Source organism: Urocitellus parryii, chromosome 7 (genome assembly GCF_045843805.1).
Source record: "Urocitellus parryii isolate mUroPar1 chromosome 7, mUroPar1.hap1, whole genome shotgun sequence".
NCBI classification, from domain to species: Eukaryota; Metazoa; Chordata; class Mammalia; order Rodentia; family Sciuridae; genus Urocitellus; species Urocitellus parryii.
This window is the reverse complement of record NC_135537.1, coordinates 16,605,962-16,629,120: the sequence shown is the minus strand read 5'-3', so window position 1 is coordinate 16,629,120 and position 23,159 is coordinate 16,605,962. Positions and strand designations below refer to the sequence as shown.

The following is a 23,159-nucleotide window of genomic DNA, read 5'->3' as shown; positions in this document are numbered from 1 at the left end:
ATTTACACAATCGAATACTATGTAGCCATAAAAGAATGAATTTCTTATTGTTGAAGAAAAGAAACAAAATTAACTAAAACAAATTTTTAAGCTCAAACTTGTACAAACAAAAATTTAGTAGATGTGGTTTTTTTCATATTTGTGCATTGTATGTCTTTCTGTGTCAGTTATAATAATTTGATTTATATGAAATGCTACTGAAAGAAGAAAAAAAAAGAATGAATTTCTATCATTTGTGACAACATGCTCCAGCCTGGAGGACATTATGTTAAGGAAACTACTCAAGCACAGAGAGACAAATACTTCATGATGTCACTTTTTTGCAGAATTTAAAAAAGTTATCTCTTGAAAGTTGAGAGTGGAATGGCGGCTACCAGAGGCTGAGGATGAGGGGAGAAGAAGGAGAGGGAGAAATTGATGGACAGTTACTAAGTTATAATGAGATGGGACTAAGAAGTTCTCCTGTGCTATTGAATAGCAGGATGACTGCCGCTAACAATAATATATTGTATACTTCAAAAGAGCCAGAAGAGAGGATTTTGAATGTTTGAACTACAAAGAAATAATGTTTGAGGTGATGAATATGTTAGTTATTCAACTGTGATCATTACACATTGTATATACATGTGTCAAAACACTATACTGTATTCCATAAGTGTGTACAATGATTTCATATCAAATAAAAATGAAAGGTTAAAAATATCACAGCTCAGCCTTTCTCCACCTCCTGGCCAATCTCACAGTCTCACACCCATCCACATAGCCAGCATTAGAAGTTCAGTATGGGCCAGGCACGGTGGCACATCCCTTAATCCCAGCAGCTCAGGAGACTGAAACAGGAGGATTGTGAGTTCAAAGCCAGCCTCAGCAATGGCAAAGTGCTAAGCAACTCAGTGAGACCCTATCTCTAAATAAAATGTGGCTCAGTGGTTGAGTGCCCCTGGGTTCAATCCTGTGTGTGTGTGTGTGTGTATAAAATTCACTGTGAATCTTCCCAAACATTTTCCTTTGCATTTGCATAAAGTTAGGGTGCTGCTGAAAACATATAGGAATTTTTGAGAGTGAGTGTTTAGAGGTGGAATGCGGTCCTTATCATTCTGTGACCCACTTCTTGACTACTTAGTGACTAGGAGGATCAAGCTCTGCTCATAAGTAGACAGTCATCTCGTTTTTTAAAGGGCACAAAGTGTTCCATCCTACTGCAGGCCACAGGTTAGCCAGTCACTCACTGATGGCTGCTTAGGTTATTTCTAGTTTTTTTGCTGCTTCAATTAAGGGTACACCTGATGCCAGCAGGAGTGCAGTCCCAGGTGCAGACTGAGAGGGATGGTTTTATATTGAATGTCTCTGCCGTGGCTGCCTCAGGAGCTGCCTCCGTTTACACTGGCCCCAGAAGTGGACCATACAGGCTGCCCCAGTCATCCCCTCAGCCAGAGGGCAGTGATGAGCGGCAGCAGGTGGGGGCAGCAGGTGAGGAGCTGGCTGCAGGGCTCTGATGGTGGGAGGGAGGACCGACCAGGAGATGGGGGCTGCTGACCACAAGTGAGGTACAGCTCCCCTGCCCCCCTTCCAGCCCACCACTAGGATCTGCCTCAACCTGGCACCTGCTCTCTCTCTCCTTTTCTTCTCTTTATCATCAGATCTATTTGATTAAGAGAAAGGCTTTGCTTATTGCTTAGACCTTAAAGAAACCAGGCCAAGGTGAGAAAAAAAATAAGAAAATTAACCTTTTTCACAAAGGCAGGAGCTGATTGCCCCTGACATTGGGCACCTCACGGCTGGGACCTTAGGGCTTCTGGGAAGGGCAGCATGAATGGGGAAAGTGGTGTGACTATGGATCCGTGGGCATCACCAGGACTGGGTGCTAACTCACCTCTGAGGCATTTTCTGAACCTGAAATGGAGGAAAGGAGTGCAGGGGTGTGGAGAAGAGGGGTCTGCAGCCATAGCATGGGTCATGGTCATACTCTGGGGGGAGAGGCTGAGCCTGTGCCCCGGACTGGACGGAGTGACAGGTGGCTAGCACTGCAGGCTTCAGAGAACGTCCAGCATCAGAGTGCTACTCCTCTTCTTGCTGTCTGCCCCAACCACTGATGCTGTCTCTTACTGGGAAGTCTCAGAATGTGGGGCTTTTCTGGTATTGTTCTTGCTGGGTCCCCCCCATTCCTCGATGATGGGTGGTTATGGAAGAAGACGGGGTCACCTATTGATGACTTGTGGACTCTCTTTACTCTTGATGAATTCCTTGGCCCTCCTGGATTCTGGAACCAAAGACAAATGGGCTTCTGCAAGGGCTTTTTTTTTTTTTTTTTTGCACCTTAAATGATGGCATGAGCCCAAGGGATCTTCTATCTATTGATTGAAGGACATAGAATCCTCCAAGGAGGTGCTAGCAGCTGCTGGGGGTGCTCACTGGGATCCCTGACTCCACCAACCTTTCTGTCTGGTTATATAGTCTTACTCATGCTTTACGTGGATAACAGTCACGGACAAGGCGGTAACACAAACGTGCTTGGGTTACCTATTGCATTGTTCATGCCTGAGGGCCCACATCGTCAGGCTGGGAAAGGTAAAGTAGAATCACGCCTCCCGTGCACAGTTAGAGAAACAAAACCTAGACTGACGCAGATCTGGAAGGATCTATTCTCTCATGCAGGGGTAGCAACACCAAGACTGACCTATGGAAGACAGCACGAGACATCCTTCCTACCTGGGCCTAGTGGACACCTCTCTGCACAGACTCTTGCTCGCCCATGGAAAGAAGGCCAGGAAGTGGCTTCCCTCCACGGGGTGGCAGCCATTTCTGGCAGGTGTGCAGATTTTTGTTCAAGAGTAACGTGGGACTGACCTTATTGGTGCTTGTGCACAGGATCTCAATGAGCACAGCCTCGTCTGTGCCCAGACCCTTCATAGCCTTCTGCAGTTGTCGGGCGGCATATTCACTGGGCCTTTCCAGAAGAGCCACTGCTGTCTTCTCAAAGTTTCCACTCAGCTCACCCTTGAGCACTTCTTCCAGGTCCTAAAGGAAACACAGAGGCCTGTGGGGAGGGGCTGGGGGGAAAGGGACAGGTGTCTCTCTGCACTATGGCATGTGCCCAGGCCTGGCAGGAAACCTGCCTTGGCCACATACAGAGTGACCTGGCAAAAACGACCCACTCTTGAGAACAGTGGTCACCATGGCCATCCATCCAGTCTCCCAGCAAGGCTAGCAGAGAGGCAAAGAGGAGATTTCCCACTCAGCGCTGGAGACCCCAAAGACGAATCATTGAAACAGCAACGTTTGCAGAATATTCTAGGGTTCAGAGACCTTTCTCAATAGATCCTCAAGACAACCCTGTAAAACTAGCCTAAGTATTGGCACTGTCCTCATTCATTGGACTTCAGAAGATGAAGGGTTTGCTGCCAAACATTCAGCTAAAAAAGGACTGAAGGCAGGTCTGTTTTCTCTAGAGGAATCTGATAATTTACCATCCAAATTGGGTTAGTTTTGAGAGGAAAGGGGACTATTATTAATAATTGTGATGGACAGCAGGAACAAACAGGGACTCTCTTATTAGGACCAGATGTACAGTCACTTCAGTTATCTTGTTAAATCCTGAGAGGGAGGTGTGTGAGAAAGAACTCAGACAGGCAGATGTCAAGGAAATTCTCCCTGGCATCCTGTTTTCGGTGGGCATAGTCTTCAACTTTTCCTAGAGCACCCTCTTATCACAGGGAGGAAACTACCTTTTCCTACCTGTTCATCTCTGATAACGGGGTTTCATAAGGACAAGGTCCAGAGGGGGTAGTCAGTCTATCCAGTTGTCAATGCCCCAACTTATATGAAGGACCTGCCATGGAGCCACAGCCCAGGATGGGTCAGATTGGAGGCCCATAGATCAGTGGGCATCTCAGGGACCCGAGTAACAGCAAGGTCCTGGCTGGCTACTCAGCAACAAGTCTGATGGCTAAGGATACAGTCACAGTAGCACTGTGACCTTGGAAAACTTAATTTCATCCACAGGCAATTTTCTTCTCTAGAAGATGGGAAGAATAATCAGATTTATAGAGTCGATGGGAAAATTAAATGAGAGGATCCATGTAAATAATGAACACAGTGCCTGGCATATTTGATAATGCTCAAAAAATGCTTCTTATTATTCATTATGTGTATTATATAAGAATATCATTGTTAGCCTACGTTGAAAGGGATTTCCTGAAAGGAGGCAAATCAACTATTTATCAAATGAACCTCTGAGTTCTGGGCCAGGGAGAAAAATCCATATTTTTGTGCAAGGCCTTGGGATCTACCATCTTAAGAGGACTGTAATATGACACTCCTGTCCCCACTGCTACCTCTCCCTTTAACACTGCATCCTGTGAAGGCAGGCTTCTGCTCAGGACTCTGTGGTGTGCATCCACTTGGAAACTGGAAATCCTTTTCCAGGTCAGAATGGCATTGTTTAGAACTGCAGCAAAGAGAAATCCTGGCTGACCACTCTCGGAAGGCACAAGCCTGGAAATAAATCCTTGAGGGTTTATATTCTGTTGGGCAGAGAAGCAGACTTGGGATTCCTCAGCTCCTGTCCTGCTAACTAGCTGTGTGACCCTGGGATGGTTATTCTCTTTGGAGCTTAGCTGAGATGGGGACTCTGATTTCATCATCTCAAACACCCTCCAGCTCTGAGAATCTCTTCCTTGGTCTCATCTCTGAAATACAGCTGAGAAGCAGAAAGGAAGCAAGGGATTGGCAAACAGGGGTCACGTTTCATGCTGGAACATGCCCTCTTTAGTTTTAGCAGAGACCCCAGGACCTTGTTTGCTCCTATGTCAGAAGAAGGTTAAGGAGCCTTGTGTCTGATTTCCCATATTGGTGGGGTGCAAGCAGACATAGAATGTGGGGGCTGCTAGAGTTTGACATGTGGACCAGGATTAAAATTCCACTTCATTCAATTCAATTAAATGCAGTTGAACTGGAGACTCACTTATTTTCACAAAAAGAATGGCATCGACAAGCTGCTGATGAAAAGAAGCAGGAAAACTACGCAAGCACAGCCACCTGGGCTGTTTGGAATAGGAGGAAATGGCTCTGCTCTTGGCCCCGGATCCTCCAGGTATGGACGCTGGCCCTGAAATCAGAGACTTAGATCTGAGTCCTGCTACCTCCCCATGTCACGAGTTTATGTAAGTCCTTGAAACATGGGAGCTTTACCTTTCCTGTCTGTGAAGTGGGAGCAATCCTACCTATCTTAGCTTCCCTTTGCTGATAGTGCTAGTGTTATCTTCTTTGATAAACCAGCAATCCGAGAAGGGAGAGAAGTGACCGACCATCTTATTTACCTGTGAGGAGAACAAGGCCTAAAGAGATTGTTACCTGCCCAATGTCAAATAAAGAGGAAAACCCATCTTTCTCTCTATCTGTTTACATGTCTAGTTTTTGAAATGGTAGAGGTTTTATAAATATGGATGAGACTACAGTGTAATGATGGATATTCACTTTGCATAATGATAATTATAGCGACATTACAAAAAGGTTAAATTGTGTTCATTATATATTAATAAAGAAACAAGAAAGCCTAATGCATATTTTAAGATTCCTGTCCATAAGTGCATCGTCAACAACAAAAAGAATAAAAAAAGGAAATAAAAAAAAGGAAAAAAAAAAGCCTTGATCAAAAGGAAGAGTTTGGGGTTTGTTTTAGTTTTCTGTAACAATAATTTATGAAGACTGTATCATTCTTGAAGAGAGTTGAATATATGAAAAACTTCTGCATAAAAACCCACCTGGGGAAACTGATTTTCAAATCCTTAGCTCATCTATAAGTTATTATGTGGAATTAGACCAAATTGAGTGGGAAAAAATGACGAAGGGCTTAATAGAAAAATGAAGTCAATTTAAAAAATAATAATGAGTTAGAGTATTGATTGTATAGGCTATTAAGTTAGCACAGCAATTTCAGGTTTTCTGAAGTCCATTACAAGTTTTAAGTGGTTATTTCAGTTTTTCTCCTGGGATAACTCAATAAAGCTTTGAAGACATTCTCCACGGCCAGGGGAGTGTGGAGGCAGAAGAGATAGTCAAGGCCACCCCGGTGCACCCCGCAATTACCTTGCCGTACTTTGCCTTGTACTTCTGCTTTATTTGCTGCCTCTGGTTCGAGGTCCTGTTTGCTAAGATTTCAATGATGGGGGCTTCATTTGTTCCTAAGGTGCAGAAGAGAGAAGTGAAGCCGGAGTGAGCGAGACACCAGGTGGAGGATCAAGTCACTCAGGTTGGGAAGCCACAACCCACGATTTAGGGTGATCAGAGGCTATGGTGGAACTGAGTGGCCCCCGTTAGCCCCAATGTTCTGTGCTGAAAGTGTGTTCTCGGCACTCACTCAGACAAGACACTGGAGCCCTCTCTGCAGGAAGCACAGCGAAAACATTCTAGTGGAAAGAGGAACATGTACAGCCCAATCCCTCATTTCAGTCCTAGAGAAGCAAAAGCATGTCCACACACAACTTGTGTATGATTATTTCTTGTTTTTAAAAAAATTGTTCTTTTTAGTTACACATGACAGTAGAATATATTTTGACATTATGAATACGTGGAGTATAACTTCTTTCCCATTCTGTGGTTGTACATGATATAGAGTTACACTGGTCGACTATTTGTATGTGAACATAGGAAAGTCATGTCTGATTCATTCTACTGCCTTTCCTGTTCCCATCCTCTCCCTTCACTTTATTCCCCTTTGTCTAATTCAGTGAACTTCTATTCTCCACCCCTCCATGAATTTTCATAGCTGCATTATTCCTAATGGCCAAAAGGTAGAAACACCCAAAACTCACTCCATCAATGGACAAATGGATAAACAAAATACAGTATATCCATATAGTAGAATATTTGGCCAAAAAATGTTTATTTGCTTATAAATATGGAAGAAACTTAAAAACATTATGCTAAGTAAAATAAGTCAGTTGCAGAAGATCATGTATTATATGATTACCTTCATATGAAATTCTAGAATAGGGAAACCCATAGACACAAGAAAGTAGATTAGTGGCTGGGGGTGTGTGGGATGGGAAGAGGGACAAAGGTTCAGGATTTGAGTGAGGTGATGAAAATGTTCCAAAATCAATGGTTGCAATGTTTGGCATATCTATAAATATATTTAAAACCATTGAATTGCATACTTTAAATGGATGGATTATATGGTATGTGAATTACATTTCAATAAAACTGTTTTTAAGACTCAAGAAAGAAGTTGTGATCCATTTCTAGTCCACTAGGTACTTACTACTGACATAGGCCTAAGATCTAGGCCCAAATTGCCACAGTATCAATTCCATTCACAAAACTGTTCATCTCAGAAGTCTAAACTGGGACTGTAAGGATAGTTGTCCCTATAAGCCTGTAAGGCCCATAACACCTTTGAACTTTGTTCTTATAAAGCTGTTTTTTTCCCAATGCTCAAAGTAATGAATGCTCATTTCAGCAATTTGATCAGTACTCAAAGCTGTCATGATTAAGAAGGGACAGGAAGATGTCCTTGAACAAGGAATCGCAATTAGGAAGATGCCCAGGCATGGCCAGTGTGGGAGTGAGAAAGACCAGGTAGCCATCAAGCTCTAGACTAGATTTCCTCAGCTGAATTCAAACTGTGGCTCCACCCTTTACCGACTGCCTGGCACTGGACCAGTTATAAGCCTCATTTCTCCACCTTTACAATGGGGACTACTAGAAAAGGCTGCGTGAAAATGAACTGAGAATCCAAGGAGGGGTCTGTGGTGGAGCTGGGCGTGCACCCTGGAGACCCCAACCTCAGGGTACGTAAATGTCCAAGTGCCTTGGCGCTGCCTCACTCCACGTGGGACTTGTGCAGGCCACCCAGCATGAGCAGCCCACCTGGGTGATGGAGTACCCTGGGATCCCACATAGCACTCAGCCATCATGAGCACTGGAAGGAAACCTGAGGACCATCTAATCTAAACTGTTGGTGACAGATGAGGAAACTGAGGCGTGGCTCAGGGCCTCTTCTCAGGTCCTGTGCTGCCTTTCTTTGCCTGGAGCACCTTCCTTGATGACTGTCCTCCTCTCCTCTCGTTTGTTTCTTCCTTCCCTCTCTCCACCTCGCTCTCCCATCCTCCTTTGGCCCTTCTTTCACTGGTCACCTAAGGTCAGTTTCCAGTTCTCCTTTCTAGCTATTGTTACTCCTCCCACAGATGACTCCTTCCTTTTGTTGATGACCCTCTGAGTTCAGATCTTATTTCCAGTATCCCATGGCCATCTTCCCACAGATCTCTAAGGGGCTTCGACTTCCAGGGGAGCTAAAGCTGAACACATTTTGTCGATTCTCAGTTTAACCCACTCTCCACTCTCCTATTTCATTTCTGTGCACTTGAAGTAGAAAATCCAAAGTTACATCGGGGTGCCCATTTTTGTCTCCCTTGCTTTCCAAAGTCACCAAGTCCCATCCATCTCACCTATGATAAAATACTTGCATCTGTCCCTTTCCTTCATTCCCACTGCCACTGCCAGTAGATCCTGATTGTTCCAGTCTTTCTGATGCCAGGCTCCACACTCCATCCTGGACCATATACATATGTGCTCATTTCACTTGGTAATTTAAATGCTTTTGGTGATTCCTCATGACTTCTTGAATCAAATCAGAATCCCTTAATGGAGCATCAGGACTTCCGGTAATCTGGTCTCAGACTACTCTTTCAAACCCATCTCTGCTCTCATGGACACAGAACTCACTTACCTTATCTCAATCACATTTGCTGGTGGATCAAGTGCTTTAAACCTTAAAGAACTAAGTTCCAGCTCCATAGCCCAAGGCTTACATAGCAGTAGTTCCTTGCAATGATTATAGGATTGCATGAATGAGCCATTCTGAGCCTTGTGGCTGGGCCACAGGGAGTGGTCATTAAACGCAGCGTGTACTATCACAGTGCCAATTATGGCCATCTTGCTTGGGCCACAATTGGTTGCTTGGGGGAACTGGATCTGTCTGGCACACCAGAACTATTTTCCAAGCATATCACTGAAGGTATAAAAAGTGATTTGGGACCATTTTTATTTTAATAGTTTCACGTTTATTTTAATGTGAACCTAATGTGTAAAAAAAAAAGCGAGCTAAAATGAGTTGATTAAAAGAAAAATGCTAAGTTAATAGTACTCGGACCGACAAAAATCATGGAAGTGTAAATGGTGGAGGTCTAGATTAGATTGTTGCCTGGATTGTTGATTCTTTGGTGACAGAGGTTGTGCCTTATGGTTGAACGCTCCACACAGTGGGTTTCAGCTGTACTTAGTATTTTCCAAATAAATCTGTTGAATTGCCTTGCACTGATTTGACTTTTTGACTTAATTAAAGAAAGGCAAGGGTTCATCCCAGTCCACTACTTTTTTTTTTTTTTTTTTGGTACCGGGGATTGAATCCAGAGGCACTTGACCACTGAGCCACTTCCCTAGCCCCTTCTCTATTTTTATTTAGAGACAGGGTCTTACAAAGTTGCTTAGGGCCTTGCTAAACTGCTGGGACTGGCTTTGAACTCGCGATCTTCCTGCTGGGATTAAAGGTATGTGCCACCATGCCCATCTCCACTGCCTCTTTTGAGGACATCTTGGTACCCTAGGTGAGTACCAAGACAGGTTCTGTATCCTCTTCTCTGGTCCTGTCGCATAGCACCTGACCTGCTGCGGGCTGGGGGGAAAGATCCATATACATGAGACTGGGCAGCACCATTGGTCTCATGGGGTCTGGGGATATATCCAATGTTTTGACCTCTTGTTTGAATGATGTTTAAAGAGGATTTCAGCAGCTAGTCCATAGGTGGAGGAAACAACGAAGGTCTGTTTGATTGGAGGGAGAAGTTAAGGGAGGGGCTCCTGGCTCCTGGTCAGGTCTTGTGCATCACAGGGGAGGAAGAAGAGTCACTGAAGTTCTTGATTCCCATGATATCCCACCTTGGAGAGGTCTAGCTGTTGCTCCAGATTTTTATACGTGGAGGACCTCAGGGTTATATTCTGGGGGGAGGAAGTGAGCAGGGAGGTGAGGGGACTTGTTTGAACCTGAATTTTCATGGGACAAATGCTGTTTTTCCTTGGTTTGCATGCTCATTCAGAAGCAGCTGGTTAGAGGCAGTGGAGTCCAGGGATGGGCTAAAGCCATTGTCCTTGCCCCATTCCCAAATATCATTTGATCTGACACTCCTTCAATCAGAGCTGTGGGCAAGGAAATGGCTGGTTCTATGGCAGGACTCTAGGTTTCAGGGAGGAGTACTCATCTGTCTCCAAATCCTTCTCTACTGTTCCTGCCACAGGACCCAAGATACCTGCTATTAGAATCACTTAAGCTAAGATAGTCTCTCAATGGGGCCTGTTGGACCTGATACATAGGCCAGCACATGAACTTAAGCAGGGAATGGCTCATGGAGATCAGCTTCCCTAGCAGGCCGCAGGGATGAGAAGCAACTGGTGTGGAGGGAGAAGGATGAACTTTGGAGTCAGATTGGACTTCCAGCTCTGCCTCACACAAGCCAAAAGATGCTGGACTCTTGGGTTGTAATGTCCCAGACTGTAGCAGATATGGCTATCTGCTATCTCAGAAATGGGGCAAGTTGGAGTTGAGATGTGCTAGGAAAGCAAAATACAGACTGGATTTCAATGACTTCATATACAAAAAGAGGGTTAAATATCTCACTAATAATTTTTATGTTGACTGCCTGTTGTTATCATTTCAAAATGATAATATTTTGGGTCAAATAAAATGGTTAAAATTAATTTCATCTGTTTCTTTTTAAAAATATGGCTTCTAGAAAATTTGAATTTGCATTTTTGGCTCACATTATTTCTCTGCAGGACAGCGCTGCCTAGTAGAACCTAGTCTACCTGCCCCTAGTGGATGGAGATTGTAACACTGATCCCATAGAGGCTTTGAGAGGATGGGGTACAGGATGGGGTACAGTAAAGCTCTGTTCTGATGTTAGTCCTTTGTCCATCCTGGGCCCTGCAGCAGTGTGTACATTTCCACAGGAAGGTCTACACTGGCAGAACCTCCCATCCTTATTTACAAATAGGGTCTTTACAAGGCAATCAGCCCAAATGAAGTCATTAGGGTGAGTCCTAATCCAATAGGACTAGTGTCTTTATTCAAAGGAGAAACCTTCACAGAGGGACCTATACACACAGGGACCTATACACACAGGAAGATGCACAGGGAGGATGCCCCCAGGGGGTGAGGAGAGGAGAGATGCATCTAAGAACCACAGAAACCAGAGGCTGCCTGGAACCAATTGCATCCCAATTGCATGCAAGGTGTGTGGTCCTGCGGACCCCTTGATTTTAAACTTCTGGTTTCCATAACTGTGTGACGATAAATTGCTGTTGTTTTAAGCCACCTGGTTTGTGGTACTTAGTTATGGCAGCTCTCAGAAACAAATATGCCTACTATCCTCAGCAATGCCTTAAGGTTTCAAGAGAAGAACTATAAAACATTTGTCACAGCCCCAGGTATGGAAACTCTGCTGCAGTTGCTGACAAGTGGTCTGATGCTCATGGTCTGCCATGAGGGTGTGTGTGTGTGGCAATTTTTGAATGGGGGGTTGGGAAATTGAGCAGGTGGGAATTATCACACTCTGGGACAGAGCCTGGGAACGCCATATTGGTGGGTGGGCTGATATATCCTTATTGACAGGTTGGTAGCTGGAAAAAATATGAACCATAGGTGTGGGCAAGGGATGGAGAGGTCCTGGCTGAAAAGGGGGATGAGAGAAAGAAGAGTCTGGCAAAACCACAAGATGTTTTCACTCTCCTCACCTTTGGTACCAGCCCTCAAAATCATCTTTGGAAAGGCTCAGCAGGACTTAGGTCTGGCCTGGAAGTTAGAGAGGCCACCAGCTTTTTGTTCTTGGACCATTCACTTCATCTCAAGGATTATTTCCTCCTCTATAATTCTGGGAAGATTTAGCTATTTGATTCCAACGGGAGAAATAGAAAATCCTAGGATGAGTTCACTTGCAAAAGTTAATTCACTCGCAGGAGTTCATTGCTTGCCTCATTCTGGTTTGGATCCAACACTGTTACTTACATTGTTCTTCTTCATTTCTCCCAGAGCTCCCCCTACGTAATGTGGATCTAGTTACTTAGTCTGTGATGTTACGATTAATTTTTAAGTTTCAGAGTACCAGAAGATCTCCCTCGAAAGGGATTTCTTTTTCTCGTAAACATCCCAGATTTCTTTTTCTCATAAATGTCACTGGAGCTCGCCCCTTTGGGTCCAGTGACATCCCCTTCCAGTTGGGCTGCTTCTTCCTGTCCATGTCAAGGGCCTCACACCTCAGGCCTGGACTGTGGCAGTGCCATCCCTGGAAGGAGCTTCCGGCTTCCACGAGGTCCATTTGCTATATTGCGCTGGCAGGAATCTGGGGCTCAGCCTGGGCTCCCTCTTTTCCTTCACCTCACATCCAGTTAGTCGCTCCAGAGCCTCTCTCCTCTGAGTCCTTGGGACCTCTCAGACCCACCAGCTCCTCTCCATCACCACCTCCACCACTGCTCAGAACTGCCGACATGGCTCACAGGATGCAGCCCGTCTCCCTCTCCCCTTTGCCCCCAGGAGGGCCTTTCTGAAGTACAGATGGACCTGTCACTCCTCTGCTTCCAGCTGTTCAAAGTAGGCCCCTTTAGTGCGGAAGGAAGCCTCGATGCTCCAGTGGAGTCTGTGAGGCCCTTGGGAGTAGCTCCTAAGGAGAGCCTCAGTTGGGAGCCTCACAAAGTCTTGCCCTCCTACCTGCTCTTCCCCAGCCCCCTGATCATCCGTGCTAGTAGATTTGCAGCGCCCAGAGCAATTCTCTCTTTCTCCCATAGGGTCTTTGCTGGCTCGCTGGCCCACCTGTATCTTCGACCTTGGACCTTCACTCCCACTCTTCCTTTAGGACTCAAAAGGCTTTTCTGGGTGGCTGTGTCCCTCATGCTATGCACATCTCTGCCATGGCGCAGCAAGTTCCGGGGAAGGGGCGTTTTATGCATGGCTACACACACACACACACACACACACACACACACACACACAAAAGGCTCTCAACATTGACCTTGCTGAATGGATGTGTGCATACAGGAGTGGAGGAATGGATAACTGCAGAGCATCGTGATGACCCCATCTCCAAGCCAGTGGGAGTTGCGTGATACTCACTGGGCTGTGCAGAGCAAGGACCAAGAGAAAATCTTCCCTCCTCAGAGGCCACGTGTGGCCCACAGCTGCATAATTGGGAAAACAGTTAAATATTTTAAAAAGCAAGGTCCTCTAGACTTTCCTCCTGGAATACTTTTCAACAAGAGGGAGCCTGGAGTGTGGCAGGCATGGAGCGGCTCCAGCCTGCAGGTGGGGGAGGTGGGACCATGACACTGGCTTTCCCTCAAGCCCTATAGCCCCAGGCTCAGGTTGATCCTGGGAGCTTTTTTTTTGCAACCAAGAAGCGGTTTGCTGAAAGGTGACCTCATTCTACATTTCACAATACCTGTGTCACATAAGCAGTTCGTGCTGCCCCACGGTTTCCTGTAAACATTTACACTGATTTGAGGCACCAGGGCTAGTCCCCAGTGATTCTGGGAAAGACTTTTTAAAAACTGAGAAAATAAGGACCCTCAGTCCTACTGAGCATTGGACATGCAGGGGTAATGACACAGTGGAGGTCAGAGCCGGGTGATAATCAGCCTCAGGAAGCACCCGAGGTTCTCTGTGGTTTGCTTTCCCAGCATTTTTCTGGGAAGATACAGAGTGAGGTTTTTGTTTCGAAAGGGCGGAGGGTACGGGGTTTGAAGGCCTCTGGGGACTGTGTGCCAGATAAATAGTCTGAGCCAGTGGCAGAGCTCAGCTTTCCCACTGTCCAAATGCCAGCCCAGCCTGCCCTCCTGAGCCCAGGAGGCTACAGCCCCATTTCTGGTGCCCAAGAGCTAGTCTCTCTCCCCAACCACTGGGCTTCCAGATTTCTTCCTGGAAGTGGGGGTGCAGGGAAGACAGATAAAGCAACAAATGGGGCAGAATCCTGCCTGCTTAAGCAAGTCATGGCCTTTCGCTTGTCCTCTGTATTTAGTTTCCCGAGGTGGTTACATCATTCACCACAAATTTGGTGACTTCAAACAATCTAGTTCCAGGTACAGTGGTGCATGCGTGCCTATAATTCAAGAGACTTGGGAGGCTGAGGCAGGAGGATTGCAAGTACAAGGCCAGCCTCGGAAATTTATCAAGACCCAGTCTGAAAATGAAAAGGAAGGACTGGACTTGTAGCTCAGAGGTAGAGTGGCCCTGGCTGCAATCCCAGTACAAAACCCAAACCAAACCAAACCAACAAAAAGATCACCACATGAGCAAACAGAAAGGCTGGAAGTCTAAACAGCGTTAGTGGTGCACAGTCCCTTTGGAGGAACTGAGGCAGAATCTGTCCCTGGCTTCTTCTGGTAGCTGGCAGTCCTTGGTGTTCTCTGGTTTGTGGTCACGTCACTCCATCTGCCTCCATCTTCACATGACCTTCCCTGCACATCTTCTGTCTTTCATAAGGACACTTGTCATGGGATTTAGGATCCACCCAGGTCATTGGGGATGATCTCTTCTTAGGATCCTTAATTACATCTGCCAAGGCCCTTTTTCCAAATACGGACACCTTCACCGATCCAGGGTGGATACATCTTCCCAAACCCCCATCAACCCAGTGCTCCCTCCAGATGGAGGACAGGGTGGGCCTACTGGTGCTCAGACTGGTCTGACTGGATCTGACTGTGATTCAGAAGGAGGCGACTAGACTAGCACGCACCATGAGGGTCAGCGGGTGGCGGCGCACTGTGCTGTTACCTATCTCCTAGCCACCTCCGCCCGAGGAGGCATTTGCTATGACATTTTTTGGATGATAAAGCTAAGGTCACACGGCATCAGTAAATGACAGAGTGGGAGCTAAAGTTCACACCTGGCGTGTGGAAAGTGCTGGGCAGAGAGTGACTCGGTTCTAGGCCTGGTTCTGCTCCTGTGTGGCTGAGCTGCGTTGCTTGACTCCTGGGTGTCTCAGGAGGACCTGGCCTTGACCCCAGAGCCAGGGCAATACCTGGAAGCCTCCAGGAAATGAAAATGGGAGCTCTGCCTCCTCCCACACTCCACCAAGACCCCAGATGACTCGAATGCCCCTGAGAACTCGAGAAGCTGTGTCCTGATCACCTCTGGCCGTGTTGACCTCTAGGAGCCTGTCGGTTCACATGTGCTCAGGATTAAGGCTTCATCATCAGGACAGCCCTCCTGGGCTGACCCAACAGGAGCAGGACTTGGAAGAATCTGGTGAGAAGTGCAGTCCCTAGGGGCTGGGGCAGGGGCAGCAGAGGACCAGAGCCCTGGGACAGAGGTAATGGTGGTGCTGTGAAGGTGGGGATTGCTTGGGGGTTACCTCTGACCTTAACCACATGCACAAAACTCCAGGGGAGCAGAGATGCCAAAACATGAAATCTGTAAATTCTGTGTCAATTGGAGAAATAAAATCTAATTTTATGGCATTCTAAATTATTATTTTGACTCACATAGGTGGGTAAGGGGTGAGGAGTGCATGTAATCTTGGTGGTACCTGGGACCTCTGTCCAGTAGCATAGCCACTGGTCACCTATGGCTATTGAGCCCTGGGAATGCGGCTTGTCTGAGTCTAAACCTTCTGTAAGCATAAAGTGCATGCTGGATTCTGGAGAATTAATATTTTTTAAAAAAGCAGCATGTAGAATACCTTGTTAACACTTTTTAGGTTGATTCACCTAAGGAAGTTGATGTTTTTGATATAAAAATGAGGTTAAAATAACATAAAATAATGCATTTTATCTGTAGTTTTTCTTCTAAAATTTGCTTCTCAAAAATTTTAAATGACACTACTATTCATTTAAATTCCACTCTGGAAGGGCTGGTATATCCATGAGAGGGCCACACGGTCTTGCAGACAGACATGGCCAACAATATAATATTGCTTCCACTTGTACTTATCAAAGAGGGTGGGACAGTCTAACACTCAACCAAATCAGAGCCCTCTGAGGCATAACTTGATGGTTTTCATAACTTGATGATCTTGGGCAAGATACATAACCTCTAAGCCCTGCGTCCTCATCTGTGAAGTGGTTCCAATAACACCAGTTGTACAGATTATGGGGGTTCTGAACATGGTGATGGGTAAGTGACATCCAGCTCAGGACTGGGCATGGAAATGGTGCTCCACACAGTAACCAGTTCCACATTGGTCCCACCCTGTGGCTACATCCCAAATAGGGAAGAGAACACCGTGAAACTTTGCATTCAATAGGTGCTCACTCTGTGTGTACTGAGCTGCACTTTCATGGCAAGTAAGAGAGTGGGGACTGGGCCATTCTCACACCCAGTTAGTCTCCATCCCCAGGCCAGGTGTCAGGACCTCACCCAGGGCAGCAGGAGGCTTCCCCTGTCTGGAAAGCACCTGAGAATCCCACCGCTCAGCAAAACTCAGGGTCATAAACATACTGTGGCTTCCATGCAAAATCTGCCTCCCACAGCTGTCCTCCTAACAGGAACTTTGCCTGTGGGCTGAGAATGTGCACCTTCTCTCCCTTCCTCTGTCCATCCCTCCCCTTCCCCTCTCTCCTCCTCCCTCTTTCTCTTCTTCCTTTGCCTTTCTCTCTCTCCTCCCTTCTCTTCTCTTTCCCATCTCTTTCTGATTTATTCAAGAATATATACTATGTAGAAATCCCTCTACCACTTTCCTACCAGATCTTCCCCAACCCCCAGCTCCTCAGGACTTCTCAGAATTTCTTGGGCAAGGCAGACTATTTCTCATACTGAAGCAAAATATATCCACTTAGAACTTCCATCACGGATCCTGATATTTTTCTCTCTGCAGACACACACAAAAATTTGTGGCCATATTTATTTTACCACGACAGCCATTCCTAGGCAAGCAAATCTCCATTCATTTCCTTCTAAGTATAAATCTACCACTTGTTTTTGCAAAATCATTATGCCAAGTAAAAGAAACCAGACCAAAGGCCACGTATTATATGATTCAGTTTGTATGAAGTTGCAGAGCTGGCAAATCTTTAGAGACAGGTGGGGTATCCGTGAGTGCCTGGGGCTGAAGGGAGGGATGCTAATGGGCTTGGCTTTTCTTTTTGGGGTGATGGAAATGTTCTGGAATTAGTGGTGATGGTTGCACAACTCTAAATATACTAAAACCCACTGAATTATATGTTGCAAGAGGGTGAATTTTAGGGCATGTGAATTATATTGCATTAAGAAAAATAAAATAAAATACCTGTGGACTCCAATGGCTCCTGTCAGTTGTTAACAGCCCTGAGCAAGGACTTCACAGGCCATCCTTATCTGCTGGTAGCACAGTGGTGTGGCTGAGATGGACTAACTATAATGTCTCTGAGTTGGTGACATCTGGAGTGAATGATAGGAATGGCACCGACCCCACTGTTCGCCACTAACTGGCTTGGTGACTTGGGGTTTGTTATGTAACTACTCAGGGCCTTCATTCCTCCTCTGAAAAATGGATTTTTTTATGAGGATAACTTAATGAGATTTTGTGTATAAACTGTCTAAAAAATGTTAAATTTCCCATTAAGTGTAAAAAAGATGATCTAGGAAATTTAATTAACCCCATCCCTTGACCCTTCTCTCCTATCCATTTCTCCTGTCCTCTTCTCTCAGGCTGCAGGAGAAGATCCCACAGCTGTGTGGGCTGGAGCCATGGGAAGACATGGTTTCCCTACTCAATGGGGCCCTGAGCAGCAGTCTGCCTGGTCATCTCCACCTCTTTGCTACTCAAGGGGTGTTCCAAACCGTGACTCAAGGCCCACACTCCATTGTCAAACCCATCTCTTTGGTAGATGATCTTGCCTGAGCAGTGTCCCGTTTCATGCATGAGCACCTTTAATTTTTGCCCTGACAACACTGTGGAATGTATCTCCTCCAGCTGTCAATCTCGGCTCCTTCCCTCCTCCTTCTGGTTCAGGGCAAATCCTTCCATCTGTGCTCTGGATTTCTCTTCTTCCAGAATTCTGGACCCAAACCTTGTTACACCAGTGGCCTCCTTGGACCCTAAGCTTTGCTCTGTAGCTTTGGACCTGGGGGCTCGCTCCTTCACCTCACCCTGGTCCTGGATTTACCTCACTCTTGCACCGTGTAAACAGCTTCTCCAATTTTGACCCTGGGGATTCTCAACTGTGGCTACAGCTTTGTACTCACTCAATCCACTTCTCTGTGCACTTCCCACATCCCTAATCCAGCTCTCATTAGACCTGATTTCCCCACCACCTCCACGAAAGGAGTCAGGGGGGTTTAGATGACATTAGGACCGCAAGAACTACACTTCTTATGGACCTTCTCTCACCTCAAGCTCAAAGTAACTGTCCCAATATCCACTTTCTGCCCATTATATAGAATCCTGAAAAGTTATAGGGTCTGATTATATCTTTGGGAATTTGAGTAAAGAGATCATTAGAAGTGATCAACTTGCATTAACTTGGAACACATAAGTAGGTCATTTTCTCACCATCGTGGGAAAGTTGATTATGAGATTGAGTTTAATCAATTTCTGAAACAAATTAGCAGACAAAAATGTATTTTCATACCCATTCCTTTGCAGGCTTTGTACAGCGTTTTGGCATCTCGATCCACATCGAAACCCTGATGACTTCTCTCTTTGGCCTGGAGAAAATAATTTGAAAGGTGAGTGGATAATAGAGTCATTTAAATTTTCTCTGCCTGAAATGAGTAGCTAACTGGAGGACCAAGCCGTCGGCTGAGCAAGAGACCAGCTGCCACGTTTCACGTGGGTGGTGTGGAAATCAGAGGGGGGGCTCTGGCCCTGGAGAGAGAGCTGGTACTCTGCGGGGCCAGCTGGCTTTGGTGACCATTGAAGAATAGACCCTTCTGTTCTCAAGGACAATAGTCTTGGCCAATTTTGTGAAAAGCGATTTTCATATCAACCCCTTCTTTGTGTGTCTGTCTCTGAAACAGGGACTAATACAGTGGGCCAATGTCCTGGAGTGCTGGTTCTCTGCTTTGTCACGAGACACAAGTCTATCTAGGGAAGGTTTTGCCTGCCAGAAGCTATGAATTCTAGGATCAGATTCATTTGGATCCCTGCCATCCACACAATGAGGTACATACATTTGTCAGTGGTATATTATGAGAACAAATAAGAACATAGTTTTGGGGTTTTAGTGCTCTTTGGGGAGAAAAAAGTCCTGTTTATATGCCGAGCCGTGTCCCATACTTCAGCCTTTGGTTTAATACATGTACTAATGTATCCACAGTTACTATGTCGATATCATTATTATTTATTATTTTTCTTTCAACAGACCTACTTTGTTTTAACTTAAAGTTAATTTTTAAAAAGAGACTTTTATTAGCACTAAGCTGGAAAACCAGTGTTGCTTGCATAAGTAGAAGATAACTATAAAAATATACGTATTGCTATTAAAAATTTAAAGATGTGAGGCTAATCGCAGTTATGCAGCCAGTGACCTTGAGCACACCCAGAGTTTTCTCAGTTCCTTGCCTCCGTTTCCTCTGTGAGGCAGCACGTGTGCCTGTATTTCCCGTCCTTCAGCAAAGGCTGGTTTAAGTGCTAGTTCCCGAACCTCCCCTGCTGGTCTCCCCCTCCTGTCATGTCCTTTGTCTCCTAGAGGCAGTGATGGTAAACCACATAGAGCATATGTTGCATTTATCTGCCTGACATCAGCTTTCCTTTGGGGAATGCCCCTTCCCCCATTTATGTGATCTCACAGAGTCATGAGACTGGAACCCCGTGGTCCAGCCTCCGTCACCATGTGGGCACCTGCCCTGTCACTCTGGCAGTTGTGATTGGTTTAGGAGTGGAGATATGATCCACACCGTATCCATGAGTCCCTCCCTTGGCTAGTATAATGAGAGAGATATGTGTCTCCCCACTGGGCTCCAGAGACTGTGCATCTAGGGCTGTTGGCAACCATCTTGTCCACAACATAAAGAGGTGGAGAGGGCGGGAGGGAGAGAGAAGGAGAAACAGAAAGGGAATGACATGCTTAGATGCAGCAGTGCCTGTTTCCTGTACTTCCCCAGCCTCATTAACTAACAAACTTCCCCTTTGGCTAAGTTAATATGAGTTGGATTTCTGCCCTGGCAACCCAAGTGTCCTAATAGACATGGTCTGGAGGAGGTCTTGGTTAACGGAGAATCATGGGCTCCTGAGCCAAAGGGTCTGCAGGGCCACCGATCATCTCACTGCCTTTTGAAACACAAGGGCCTGGTCCATCTTGAGGTATCTATTCCTGAAACAAGCTGGGAGGGGATCTGACAATTTTTTTGAACACCTGCCCTGTGCCAGGTCGTTTCTAGACTTTTTTTCATCACTCACAGGGAAGAGTAAGCATGAGTGGGCCACCTTCGAGGTAAGGAGACCTGGGCTCAGATGGGTAAGGGTTTTGTCTGAGGCCTTGCAGGAGGCAGAATTTTATCCAGCTCAGTTGACCAGCTGAAGCACACGCTCTACCTGGCCATCGCCCTCTCACATTCCAGTTATGTTAAAGGTCTTTGTGCTTAGGCAGAGGGGTGACATATCCCATTTTCCTTATCCAAAACTTTTGTGGGGTGTGGAAAGCTATGTGGTGTCTCTGAAGGCTTGCTGGCAGGACCAGCTACATAATTTGCAGAGCTCAGTGCAGAGTGAAAGTTCAGGGTCCCTTGCTCAGAAAGTAAGGAATTTTAACACAGTGATGCCACAGCATTAAACCCAACACAAAGCCCTTCTGAGCACAGGGCTCTCGGAGACTGCACAGGCTGTGCACCTAAGAGGCCCACCCGGCTTTTCCATCAAATTCTAGAGAAAGTGGAAGTTGCAATCTCAGAACTGAGTGTATGGGGGTCTTTGCTTTTCATTGGAAGTATCTTGGAGGGCTCCAGAAGGAAGGCAGAACTGAACCAGAAACCTACTAACAGACTAACTCACTAACTGTTCTGGGGGTCCTGCTAGTCTCCTCAGGGCAGGGAATGCGGTGGGACACTGGCTATCAGTCCCACTTCACTGATAAATGGAAACACACAGGCTCTGCAACTGGCAGTGCAGGTTATGCCCTACCTGAGGGCACCGAGGGTCACACCTGCCGACCAGACCTGGCAGGGCTGCTTCCCCACTCAGGGGCACCTTTTCCTCTTTGTACAAAGAAGCTGTGTGGGTTTGTAGCAGCCAAGCATAGGCTTGTCTGAGATCCCCTGGCCAAGCAATGGCTGGGTTGGAGCCAGGGCCAAACCAGGACTTTCTGATTCTGGCAGATATAAAATGACATTCCTGGCCCTCATCCCCTTCCTGTTTTAGTAAGATTGTCCCATGATCCAAATATCATAGAACTATAGGAGCTGAGAGATGGGAAAAGGACCCTTTGAACTTGTCCAGTTTGCTAATCCAAGGTTAAAGGTTAGTCGGTGACCTTTGGCTTGGGGGGTGCAGTGGACAGGTGCTGATCCATAGGAATGGACATGCTGCTGAGACTTAGATCTTTTTTGCTTGGCGATAATGGCAGGTAGCAGTCTATGTCAGAGGTTCTGCCAGCAGCAGGGCAGACTGAGGTCACTGGCCCCTGGCTCCTTGTAGGAACCACTGTTTGTCATGTTGGTCGTCCTTCCTAATCCACTGGAGAAGAGAACACAGTCTTGTTCCTTGTAACAGCAGGATACGTGGTGTTGGAGCCAAGGAACCATGTGATGTGATGATTTAAAAATGAGCGACACAGAGAGAGAGCTGCCTGGAATCTTCCCCTCTGTGCATCTGCGGCTGCCTCAACAATGGTCGCATTCATGAGGGATGCCAGTGTCCTGGCCAGGGTGTGCTGTGGCTCCTTCAGAGGAGCTGGGAAAGCACTTCTCTGGATGTCTAGGGCTGCCTTCCACCCCATTGTCCATTGTTGGAAGGGCAGGCAGCTGGCTCTGGGGCCTCAGGCCAGCTTGCCAAGCAGGAGATTTAATTTGAAACCTGAAGCCACTGAGCAGAACTTCCACACGGAGTGGGAATTTGAGTCAGGTCCAGAATGGGCGCCCTGGAGACTAGCACCTGGTCAAGTGCTTCCTGAGGCGGGGAGACTCCACTTGCCTTCCATCTTCAAGCCTGTAGAGGCAGAGCTACAGGCCTTGTTGTGTTCTGTTTGATTTTTAACATCATTTGCACAGACACCCAGGAAACAGTGACGGCGCAAGAAATTAGATGCCAATAACAATGGTTATGAAAGTCTGGGCTGGGAGCCTCTAGGAATTGTGCTTTGAATGTGGTTCTGTCCCTTAGCGACCATGGAAACTTGGGTCATTAACCTGCAGGCCACCATTTCCTCATCAGTAAAAGGGGTTTAGAGTCCACTTTTCAAGGGTTGAGGCTTAACATGGAATAACATTTCAAGAGCCAGGTTCATGGGGAGCTGTGTAAGTGTTAGTCCTTCCCTGGTTCTTTGGGCCACCTTATGGCTTTTTGTCTTATAATAATAATTACAAAACTTCATAAAGTGATATTTATGCAGGTTTCAATAAAATATATTTTAATTTGACAAGTTTGAAAGATATATAGATATATAAGGATATATATTCACACACACACATATATATATATTATATGTAGATAGATGTTTAATTTTGCACATTTTTTTAATATTTATTTTTTAGTTGTAATTGGACACAATACCTTTATTTCACTTATTTTTTTTTAAATGTGGAGCTGAGGATCGAACCCAGGATCTTGCATGTGCAAGGTGAGCGCTCTATTGCTGAGCCACAATCCCAGCCCCTAATTCTGCACATTTTGATTCAAGAAATTTGGAAGCTATCTAGATATGTTCCAAACTTGTTTCTCTCTCTCTCTATATATATTTTTTTCTATATCTCACAACACCCCAAACAATATCATATCATAGTTTATATTAGGTGAACACTGAAGATACAGAAGTCAAATTTCAGAAAAAAAGCTTTTGAGTCAGGCTGAATCTGAATCCCGGCATGACTACTTATTAGCTGTGTGACCTTGGATAAGTTACCAAACTTTGGTAAATGGGGATAATAGTGCCTGCCTCATAAGGCTCTTGTGAGAATTTATATGAAGTCATTCATGCCAAACATCTAAAATGAAGCCTAGCAGAGCCTGTGCTTAATAAATGTATGATGGCAGATCAGCAATGAA

The 23,159-nt window shown here is 45.8% G+C and overlaps 1 protein-coding gene across 1 annotated transcript in view; it reads right to left on the bottom strand.

The window, feature by feature from the left end:
- The window catches only part of Anxa13 (annexin A13), a 52,132-nt gene that overhangs the window by 12,514 nt on the left and 16,459 nt on the right, over window positions 1-23,159 (bottom strand). Inside the window, exons 3-5 of the mRNA XM_026407680.1 lie at window positions 18,592-18,667; window positions 6,088-6,182; window positions 2,848-3,018 (exon numbers count right to left, since the gene is read on the bottom strand). Coding sequence (XP_026263465.1) covers window positions 2,848-3,018; window positions 6,088-6,182; window positions 18,592-18,667 — 342 coding nt within the window. The remainder of the gene's footprint in view (window positions 1-2,847; window positions 3,019-6,087; window positions 6,183-18,591; window positions 18,668-23,159) is intronic.